Source organism: Ambystoma mexicanum, chromosome 12, assembly GCF_040938575.1.
Source record: "Ambystoma mexicanum isolate Mex_15411 chromosome 12, UKY_AmexF1_1, whole genome shotgun sequence".
In the NCBI taxonomy this organism is placed as follows: domain Eukaryota; kingdom Metazoa; phylum Chordata; class Amphibia; order Caudata; family Ambystomatidae; genus Ambystoma; species Ambystoma mexicanum.
In genome coordinates this window covers 196,569,896-196,581,933 of record NC_090936.1, presented here as the reverse complement: position 1 = coordinate 196,581,933, position 12,038 = coordinate 196,569,896, and the positions used below count along the sequence as shown (strand labels likewise).

General features: G+C 43.8%; 1 protein-coding gene across 1 annotated transcript in view; it reads left to right on the top strand.

Annotated features, from left to right (window-relative positions):
- CRACR2A (calcium release activated channel regulator 2A) overlaps positions 1-11,639 on the top strand; it is a 957,312-nt gene extending 945,673 nt beyond the window's left edge. Inside the window, exons 17-18 of the mRNA XM_069628295.1 lie at positions 4,233-4,309; positions 8,986-11,639. Of these exons, the coding sequence (XP_069484396.1) occupies positions 4,233-4,309; positions 8,986-9,073 (165 nt within the window). The 3' untranslated portion in view covers positions 9,074-11,639. The remainder of the gene's footprint in view (positions 1-4,232; positions 4,310-8,985) is intronic.
- The last annotated feature ends 399 nt before the right edge of the window (positions 11,640-12,038 follow it).

Sequence of the window (12,038 nt, the reverse complement as noted above, 5' to 3'; positions counted from 1 at the left end):
TCGCTTCACTGTTGGGCTCCGGACTCGAGGAACCTGAGACAGACGGTCCATTGGACGGTGAAGGAGGAGTAACGGTCATAAGTTAGTGGATGGATGTTGTAGATTTTCGAGGCTCTGAAGGGAGGTGGGAGGATTGGGGTAAAAGGAAGTTGGGGATTGTTTTGTTGTTTTGCGCACCGTGTTTTGGTGCAGTGTATGTTGATTAAATATGAAAACCAATAAAGTACTTTTGAAAAAAAATATTATTCTTCCAAATATTTTGCCAACACAGTCTAGTAGCGAGATCGAGCAGTACTTCTCTGGAAGTCCCCTCACCACTTTCTTGTATATGGGGACTATGGTTGCCTCTCTCCAAGTCTTAGGGATTTCTCCCGCACCAATAACAGCATTGAAAACCTTGAGCAAAATTTGAGCCCAAATTAAGATTTCATCTTTGTAGACGTCCACAGGGATCAGGTCAGTGCCAGCTGCTTTTCCTGATTTTTGTAAATTCAGGGCATTTTTTTACCTCACCAATCTTAATCACCCAGGGCACTGGTTGGATTGGGTCATTCTCTCCTTGCCCTAGCTCAGTCCATGCTGGTAGATCTGGGTTTGCATACCATCTAGAGAAATGGGTCCACCACTCTTCTGCGGAAATGTGCCATCGAAGGGACTGCTCAGGGTTTGGCTCTCTTGGTGTTACTAGTTTCCAAAAGCCAGCGCTTTCTCCCTGCACCAGTGCCATGTGCAGGATTGCAAACCTTGTTTTTGGCTAACTCCGTTTTTTTAGTTAGTATTAAGGCTTTATATTTTACCCTGAGGTCCTGTAGGCAGTTCTTATACTGCACTGTGCTGGCTCTTTTGCATGACACAATGGCTCTTTGCCTTTATACAGTCCTCATCATGATATGATAATATATGATAGGTTATTTATAACTCAGAGGTTTCTGAGCGCGGACACTGATCAGTCCTGTGGTGCTTCGTGACGCCTTTCTTCCAAGGCGAGCACGTTACTCCTGAGCTATCCTCCCGATTCATAGCAGGCGTTTAGCACCGTGATCTTCTTTTTTGGTCAGCCTTGTAAATATGTTACAAAGGGTGTCAGTTTCCTACTTATTTGTTCAAATTCTGCAATGATCATTTTATTTGACAAACTTTTGTTGTGGATATTTCCCAAATTATCTTTAATGGAGCCATACACCTCTGACTTTGGGTCTCTTTTTATCCATGTAGCCCAGTTCATAGTTTTCCTTACAATGTCCAAGTCAGTTGGTGCTTTCTCCTTTGCCGGTCTAGACTGTAATTTTAAAGATTTCTTTAAAGGGAGGTTCATCCTAATTAACCCTCAAACACTAATTGTTGATGCTTTATATTCTTTCACTTTTTAATTGAAAATAGCAATTCAATATCTTTCATTTATAAAAGTACAGAAATATTGTAATATGCAGACTTCTACACAAAGCATACTATGTTTCTTACATTCTATACAACACTATTCAGAAAACAGCACATATGTTTTTATTATTAAACATAAAACTACAAAAAGTATGGTGTTTGGAAGTGTTTTATGAATTCATAAATATTTCAATAAATTCATATAGGATATAGATATAATAATGGAATGATAAACAGGTCAACCAGAGATTCACATATAACAATTGGAAAACATAAGGCTAATCACCAGATGATAAAATTCAGTGTTTACATACTTGGCATACATGTAATGATCAAATGATAAACAATTAAACTAGAGCTTCACATGTAATGATTGGAAAACATCAATATAATAAAAAAATTAACAATACCAACAAAAATTGCCATTTTGTTTAAATGTATGAATTTGTAAAACACTTCCATGCATAATATAATGTAAATAAAAACACAGGAAAATGTCAGAAGAAAACAGTGTTTTGAAAAATGGCCAACTGGAACCTGATCTTGTCTCCTTGGGATTCCATAATCTACAAAGTAAAGTCCCAAAATGTAATGACCAACGAAAAGTTTCAACACCTTATCTTAGCAAATCTTTTAACCTCCTGGCTACCCTATGCTAACACAAAATGTTCCAAGGATTGGCACAACACAAAAGTTCATAATGTAAAGGCCAACCCTATTCTCATACAACAAAAGAAATGTGTCCTCCTCTGAAGGTGTTTGTAGTAGTTACTCACAGTCTGGTCCCTCCTTCGGGCCTCTCTGCTTTCAGCTTCCTTCTCCTGGCCTTTCCCAGGATTCAGGTTTTACTATTCTCTCTATTTTGGGTTTCCTTCAGGCTTACCAGAATCGTGTAGGGGCTTTTTGCCACCCTCGTTTCCATAAGGGTTTCTGTAGGTCACTCTCAGACTGTGGATGGATCTATTTGGACATCAGGTCCCCCTGGGACCTTGGTTCTTTCAGGATTCGCAACAGATCCCTCATGGATAATGGCTTTCTCAAGAGTTTCCACAGTTACCTCCTTAACCTTGGCATTCTTAGGATTCGCAACACGTCCCTCTTGGACCTTGGCATTCTCAAGGTTCTCAGCAGGTCCCTTTTGTACCATGCCATTTTTCAGAGTTCTCAAGCAGGTCTCTCCTGGACCTTAGCTTTGTCAGGGTTTCTTCACAGGTCCCTCCTTGACCTTGGCTCAACAACAGTTATGGGTCTTTCTCTGCCCCTTCATTAATGCCCTTGTGAGGTAGCCATTACTATGTCACACTCCTGCCACAGGTTCAGTCTCTCTCCCCTTTTACGTTGGGGTTGCTGGTGTATGGTCTCAGGCTTTGCCTCCCAAGAACCTCCAGGTTTGGCAGTAACTCAACCCCCACCCACCAACCCCCAGGTTATGTTCTCGCTCCATGGTTTGTAGGCCTGGGCTACTTCCAGCCTGGTCGCCACCACCCTCCTCAGATTATCCTTGCCTTTTCCCTGACAGCATTCTTCGGTTGACTGCTTTCTTGAGAAATATTCCCTTTTATCAAGGGAGCATGGATAGGCACTCCTGCCTCCTTCACGATTCTCTCCTTTACTGAACTTTCCCAGCTCCTTTTATATTCTTTGGAGAGGGGCCTGACTCCTGATCTAGTTCCTGAAAGGTGAGTCCCCAGTTTGACCCTCAAATCAGTTTGGTTATTGCCAGGGTGCTTCTTGAATTCCCTCGTTAGGTTATTAGTAATGGGGGCTTTGTATTGGCTAATAGTTTTTTGGATATCATTGCCAGTGACTGGGGCGTGCAAAGTTTTAAATGTGTTTGCACATGCAGCACCATCTTGGAATCTCTATGTGTGACTGGTTCTGCATTGGTCTTCAGCTTCTTCCCTCTATGAAGATTCACACCATGCTGGAGGCTCTAGCTCTCTTGGTCCGCGAGGCTGTATTTGCTCACTTTTTGCAGGTAAGGTTTGGATTCAGTTTATCCACGACTCACGAACACCACAGCTTCACTGAATACATATCCTCTGCAATATCCTGACTGTTTCTCAAATACCCAACTTGAATGCATCTTGCAATGCTTCTTATAGATGATGGGGCTCATTACAAGTATGCCGGTCCGGAAACAACGGTGCCGATAAGCTTACCAGCACCGCCATTTACAGACCGGCATACTACAGGTCTGCCTGCAAGACCCGCCATGCCCGGCAGGTCTGACCTTGCCGGGCACAGCGGCCACGGTAGGCAGACCGTCATGGAAGCGCCGGCACCATTATTAACGGTGCCGGTGCTTCCGTGGTCCCCACTCCCTAAGAGTCCTATGGGACTATATGGGAATGGGGAACAACATTTTACCTGCACCGGACTTTCTGGCCCACCAGCGTTGTAATCCCCCCATGTTAACGGGAAGTCAGGCGCTGGTAAATAATTACAGGTCCAGCAGCAACCTGCCGGGAGCACCAGCGCGGTTACCGCCAAGCCCGTAATGAGGTTGATGTCTTGCAAGTCAGTATCCCACAGAGGGACACCTGATAATCTTGTGGGGATAGCAAGCTGGCAGGACCACTCCTCATACAGGCCACGGAAGGTACATCATGTAGCAGCTAGGCCAGACCTTGTTGGCTCTCTTCCCACACATGTAATGGTGGGAAGTTCCAATAACTCACTGCATACCCATTGATGCATCACGAGCACTGGCACTTTCAGTAGGACATGTGATTGTCCCTTGACAGGCACATGTTGTGATGCTGTGATTGTTCATGTCATCATGTAATAATGACATTGTATAATTAAGTCCATGAATGAACAAATAAGGTACTATGGAATGCTTTCTTTTATAGGATTGCAAATTACTTTTCTATGAATGCAGTGCTTGTTCTGGACACAACGTCAAGGAATCTGTGCTCCACTTAGCCAGGTGGGATATATTTCTTTATAATTATGACTCAAAATGTGCATGCATTATCTTTTTGTTATAGTTGGCAATTAAGAAAATCCTGCCACTTGGGTAACTATGTTTTGCTGTAGTTGCAATCACGAATGATGTTTTTGCCAATATTATAATTGTGATACCATTTTCAATAGTACTAAATATACCATTTTCAATAGTACTGAATATGTTATTACAGGTCCCTAGCACAACCAATGACTTTTGAGAGCTCATTATCATGTTGGTGGCATTGGTAAAAGAGTGGGATACTGGACTAGGCCTGATGCTGGAGGTAAATCACCCACAAAACTCGAACTACGACAGAGTGGGAAAAAGTTGCAGTAATTCTGTTATCGACACTTTTTTCCCGCACTGCCATACTCGAACATCAGTTGTTTGGTGAATCCCACTATGAGATGGGAAGTTCCATCATGCTCCTCTGGCGTGAGGCTCGTGCGATTTTTTTTTTTTTTTTTTTTCTGTTTCCTAAATGCTTTACGTGAAAGTCCCTCTTGGGATGTCATCTGAGCCTCATCAGACCCCCCATACGAGCACTGCATGTTCCCCCTGAGGAACCCTTTTCCCTCAGTGTCAGCATACACCTGTTTTCCATATTTGAGGATTTCACAGCTGATGTGGCACTCCATTGATTGGTGGCAGCCTTTTGTGATTGTATTGGGGTACTACCTATTGTACCCGGGGTGTCTCTACAGGGAGCCCTTATGTAAAATCTATTTCTGCGTTCAATGACCAGATCTTGTTGATTTGGGAGAGTCAGCTGGAAATGCACAGGCCATATATAGTCATAGTTTCTGCCTGCTTCGGAAATTAAGGGTTATTGCTACTAGGCCAACAAGGATGCATTTGTCGATGGTGTCAGGTTCAATCCTAGAGAAGAAGCCAACAATAGATGAATGTGGTAGTCTCTAGTGATTGTTAGGGTGCCATATTGTTTGAATAGATGGTTTCCAGGGTTTGGGGCTTGGTCTCCACAGTTCAAAGTCTTCATATGGTGGTGGACTTGCTCTGTTCCATTGTAATGTTTGGAGACCTGCTACCTGTCAAGAGCCTTCTTGATGACAAAGCTCTTCACAAGTAGTAGCTACTAAACACTTCAAGTTACCAAAGAGAGACAACACATTATGCTCTCCTTCCTAGACGTAGCACGACCAACCAAACTATAAGTCCTCACGATCCCTGCCATCAGAAGCATTGCTGGCCATACGTGTTTGGACAAGACATGAAGTGATGATGGCATCGTTCAGCGAGCAGCCAGGCAGCTGTCCGCATTCAAGTCCTGTGGCTGCTAAAAGAGCCAAAATGAAACAAAACACTACGAATCCAAAATCAAAAACATTGACACAGAGGAGGACATTGCCTCTCTGATATGCTGTTGCTGAATTCTGTCTGTACCTTGCACCAGTTGAGCTGCTCTTTCAACGAACCAAGCTGCTGCTCAACACCCAAGCATCCAAAATATGTGTCCTTCTTTTGCAACCTATTATCTCTATTGTCGACATAACTGTCCTGCTTACTTGAACATCCGCTTGCAGATGACCTAAGAGAACCAGAACACCAGGAACTACTGTTCTTGACAACTAACCTCACCTGGACATGAGAATCAAATGGTCATGGGCAGAAACTGGCAAAGAGATCCAACTCCAAATTTCCTTCCATTTGGCCCAACTTCACAAAGGCATCTGTAAGGTCAAGAAGCCAAGTCTTACCTACAGTAATGACCTTTTCTTTGTGATAGTGGCTATACTTAATAATGGATGACCTTGCAAGATCAGGACCGGCAGTATCATGTCCAGCAAAGCCAAAGCCCATCTCTCTTCTTAATTATTCATATGTTAATCTGACTCTGAGTCACAAAGGAACTAGGATAACCCTCATGATACACCTTTGGAAGAGGCTACCACTCCCCCTTAGCATTAAATAAAATAGTCCTTCTTTCAAGGATGCCATACTTTTACACAAATATTCCATTTGAGATACATAGGAAATACTTTATAATATTAGATGGTCTGCTGAGGGCCCTGTTGTGGGTAGAAGAGGGTAGCTTTGATGATCCTTAGTAGACCCTATGAGAAAGGAGGATTGCAACTCCCTAATTTTGAGCTTTGTTACCTTGCAACGCAATTGCAATTTGTGACACTCTGGCTTTTGGACGAAGATAATCTGGTGACCAGACTGCTGTTACCTGGGATCCCTCCTTATATGATGAAAGAGATCCTTTGGGTAAAGCCAGATAGTCGCATGTTTCTCTGCGGCTGCTGTCTTTAGGCAAGAAACTATGGAACTGTACTTTGAGGATTCTCTACCACAGGGACCCATTTTCGCCATATATCCCAATATCACCGAACTTGTTTGGCCTGAACGAGGGTGTGGGTTCACAGTTGAATAAATTGGCAGAAAAGCAGGTGATGGTGTGTGGGGATTTATTTGGTAATGAGAAGCTATTATCATTTGCGGAAGCAAGGGACAAATGTGACCGACCACTGGGGCAATTCTTGACATATGCTGTGGTGACGAATTTTGCAAGGAAGAATTGGCCATCTGTCCCAATGGAACCAGAGGTAGACCCACTATTGACAAAACTGTAGCAGGTGGCTGATGCCCCTGGTTTGGTCTCACAGCTATACAAGACGCTACTAGCTTGTGACAATAGAGGGGGAACTCTGGATCAAGACAGCATGGGAACAGGACTTGGGAACTGGTAGTGAGGAACAGACATGGACAAGGGCACTGCTCTACACCCAGAAGAACTTGCGGAAAGCTAGGTTCAAGCTGGCACAATATAACCTGCTACCCTGGCTTTACCTAACCATGGCACGAATGGCTAGGATATTCCTGAACCATCCCTCTGCCTGCTATAGGTGCACCGAGTACAACACAGGCCTGTTACATGTTATCTGGGGATGCTCAGTAATACAGGGATACTGTGGGGCAGTATATGACAAACTGGCTGATCTCCATGTGATTGGCTATCCTTACACCCCAGAGGTGTGTCTGCTTGGCATGTAGCCCAGAGGAGGGCCTAGAACTGAGATACATGTGCCGAGACTTGACAATCTGACGTTTGTGCTAGTGAAACACAGAATCGCAATGGCGTGGAAGGATATAGATTACCCCAACATTGACAAGTGACTGAAGGACCTTAAAAGATGGGCTCAGGTGGAAACTGAAGTGTGGAACACCTTGATAAATTTGCTATTTTACCCATCAGACGATAAACTGCCTTCAGGCGGACTCCTGTTGACCTAATATGACTAGGAGCGAAAGGTAGGAAGATGGGAAGAACAGCAGAGGGCTGGGGCAATATCCACTTAGGATACCGACATGAAGAAACCCGACTTGGGGGAGGGAGATAGTTGGGAAGGATGGGGAGGGAGGCTTGGGCTTTGGAATGATGTATTCTTATGCAAGGTAGATAGTGGGGGGGGGAGTTGGGGAGCGGAGGGTGAGGGGAGTTGAATTGAGAGGGTCTATATGAGAACACGTGTAAGAACTGCATTGATCTGGATGTTTGGTTACGTACACTGCTGTTACTATTGAAACAATAAAATATGATTTAAAATATCCCTACCATGATGGCTTCTATGAGCAGTCATATAGAATATAGCAGTGTATCAAACACAATTTCACTCCAGGAAAGTAATACATGAAACCATGTACCTGTATTTATGGAGAGTTTGGGTTCTTGGTTGACATTGTCTGCCAGCCAAATTGAACTGCATCAACATAGATTAATTGCAAACTGTGGATGGATTACAAGTACACACATTCAAGTTTTAATTTGACTTGCAAATAACAATCATTGGGCCTCATTACGAGGTTGGTGGTAACGCGGTAACACCAAATCCAGTGCCTGACTTCGCAGTGCCACCGGGACATTACAAGCCCCGGTGGCGGGGGAAGTCAGTCGCCGGATTTTGTAACTCCCCATTCCCATTGAGTCCTACAGGACTCTAGGCAGAAGCACCAGTGCTTCTGTGAAGATTCTGCCTACCGGGGCCGCTGTGCCCGCCAGGTCAGATCTGCAGGGCGCGACGGTACCCGGCAGGCAGAGTCGTAGTGCGACGGTCCGGAAACAAGGGTGCCGGTAAGCTTACCAGACCGCCACACTCTTATAATGAGGCCAATTGTCTTTTATTTTGTAGGGAGTAATACAGTTATATTACATTATTAATACAAATAAACAATTTGTAATACATTGGATCTAGGTCCCAACACATTTGGGCAAAGGGCATCCACCCAGTAGCTATACTTTTCATCCAATTCTGTGTGATTCAGTCCTTGCACGTTAATTGAGAATATGAGCTATTGCAAATTGACTCCACGTCTATGAGGTGTTTATACCTCGATGTATATGTTTGGTCTCTGGAAATTGCTATGATCAACTTCCATCTAAATCTGGTGATCTCCCTGTTGGTCAGACCAGTAGTGCTCACTTTCAGGGCAGATCACTTATGAAGGACAAAGTGAGTGTTCAGCAAGGATTCACAGTTGTGATATGATCGCATTCTCCTTTATAACTGAAAGCAGAATTGTGGCACTGAAGTCTAGCCTATCAATTGCAGTTTTGAGGAACTCACTTGGGGCATTGGTTCACATTTGCTGCTGCCTTCTCATTCTGATGCCCTTCTTTCATTCTCTTCTAGGTTATTAAAAGAGCAAGAAGACAAAGAAAAAGAAAAGACAGTTCAGTTACTTGATTCTTCAAAGAAAAAAAGTTGCTGTGTAAAATAGTACTAACAAACTGCATGCAGACTGACGACAAACCTACACCAGTACCACAGTAAATGGGATTCTGTGTGGCTATTGACTGATGAACACTCAGCTCATAAGTTTGCGCCCTTATTTTGTCACTAAAAGACGCCATGTTTCCATGGAGTCGGACTTGATGCAGAGCAATGTTGCGTTGGTGTGCGTCTTCTTGCCATGTGACAGTGGAGTTCAGTGGAGGCATCGTTCGGTGGCATCTCGCCGCCACTTGCTGCAGAAAGATGTGTAGCTGAAGAGCCAACTTTGAAAATGAAATTAAGATAGACAGCTCACCCGAACAAGATCATGGATGGTGCAGAGATCTAGCTTTCTACTCAAAATTGGTGGAGTATTCTTGGCCGCCTTTTGTGATATGATATGATAGGTTATTTATAACGCACTTAATACCCGGAGGTTTCTAAGAACGGACCCGGGGATCGAACCCGTGTTGCTCTGTGTCGTCTTGCTTCTAAGGCGAGCATGTTGCCACTGAGATATCCTCCTGAACACAATGAATGTTAATCTTCCTGGGGTCGCTCTGGAGATTAGACCTTACTAATAAGCAACATTGCCTTATCTACATCTAAGAGCATACAGCATCTTGTAGAAATAAATGAATCATATCCCAAAGATATCCAACAAAACAAGTAATGCCTACAGTATGTCCCTCATGTTTGATTAACTTTTGCACCTCAAATGCATTGCACAGTAGCCCCTCCAAACAGTTTACATCTCTATCAATATCACCATTCACAAATTTAGCAAAAGTGTTCAAATTTCAATAGGAGTTTTTCAAACCCAACTTGTGATATCATGCACTTAATCGGCCCGGGCTTTCAGTCCGTGCAATTTCACAATCTATTTTATAACGTCAGACCTTTTGATTGAAGTGGTCAACTCTAAAAAACCTTACGTATCCTGAATCTCTTCCCACCCCCATTCATTTTAAAACACATGCCACTACGGTGTGGTTCTAATCATCATCGACCTGTCCCTTATTCGACCTTCTGCTGAAGAATGTCTAGCACCTTCCTGAGACCATGAAGCTGCAATATCTACAATATCAATCCGCATCTTAAAGCAAATGATCGCATAAACACTTGGGGAATTTGGATCTCCATCAGTTGCCATGAGAACCTGGTGTCCACCAGGCATTCTCTACCTCAATCCAGAAGGTATGCAATTTAATGAGTAAACACTGGTTCTGAATAAATGCACATAACCCAGTTGCTATGCCGTCTGTCAAGCAACCCTTTGTGGTCCTCCCTGGTAACACTGCTATCTTCAAACTTTGCCCATTGAGGAAGAAGGCCTCACCCCAATAATTTACTCTGTGCTGGTAGCTTATGTTCACTTACTCATGAAGCAATGCAAAATCCTCTAACAGCCACAAAGAAACACACAAACAGCATTCAATTGTCCAGAAATGTTGCATGCACACCGCTTTGTGGCTTACATCAGTCTGAGCATGTGTGACAATGCTTCCAGTCAGTGATTGGCAGATTACTGCATGGCTGATTTGATTGAAGGAGAATTGGTTGCAATTATTTGGTAGAATTTTGCTACACACATATATGAGGAGGGTGGGTGTAGGCGAATAATTATTGTATGAGGGTTGGGGGGACTTGGGGGGGGGGGGGGGTCTGCAGGGTGTCTTCCCACATATATTTGCAGCAAAATCGACCTGTCAAAAAGAAATACAACCAATTCTCCTTCGACCAGATGGATTCGATGAAATCACCCTGAACCTCTAGTCACACTACTGGATAACCATGTGCCAATGTATCGGGTTCAAACCTCACTGCCTTATTCACAAAGATGCTCACATGCCTTTGCTACCACAGGGTTTGAATTCTCTGGGAGCTGTTTAGCTCCTGCTTGCAGCCTAGGTGAGCCTGGTCGGGATGACACGAACAGCCACCACCAGTTACTTTTGACTCCTAGGCCAACTGGTGCCCTACCAATATACCTACCTATGTGCCATTACATGTGTGTCTTCACAAATGTGTCTAAAGGAGCCTTAGGGCACATCTAAAAGACATTTAAAACATAATGCATACACAATGGGAAAATATTAAAGTTTACATCCTAGGTGGAAGTTAGTTAGATTTGTGGTGTGCTATGGACTTTCTGTGGTTTTCCTGCCAACTGGTTGATGCCTGAAAACCAGGAGCTGGCTTTAAGTCCTGATCATCACATCTTAATTCTGAACCCTGCTACCAGCGCAACTGGTTCTATTTGGAAAGTTTGAGACGGCTTCAGCTCCAACAAAAAGTTCAGTCTCTTTTGCCTTCCCTACCATAGTGTTGCTGGGTGTGGGGGGTGTTCGTATCCATGCAGTGCAAGGAACTATGGCGGTGAACACTTTAGCAACAAAACATTAGTGCCAACTCTCTTTACAATTTCAAAAAATATTTGAATGTGTTTAATTGTTTTTTCCCCTAAAGATGTTTGCTAACCTCTCCTTGACCCATTATTTCATTCCCCACTCTCTTGTCCGTTACTTAGTTGTCCCATCCCATACCCAGAATGCCCTTTTATTTCTACTAAGGCACATAATTATGGGCCTCATCACGAGTTGGGTGCTATCCCGGAGGTAAATGCGCCGGGACACGGCCCAATGCTTTTAGCGCTACTGCAACTGAGTTGCAGTGGCGCTGTTAATCCCCATGGGGCTTTTTGGCACTATTACCACCGGCGGTATTAGTGCCAGCGGTAATCACGCCGAAAATGTGCAGAAAGGGGTGGTTTTTTTACCACCAGCAAAAAGCTGTGGGTAACCCTCCCACTTTTTGCCCAAACTCGGGATTCGGCAGAGCGGTAATGCAGCGGTAATAGCGTCACTGCCACATTTTTATCACTCCGCCCAACCCCTGATGAGGCCCACGAATGTAAACACTTTGCTGCTAAGAACAAACATTATATGTAACATATATGCCTTAATTTTGAT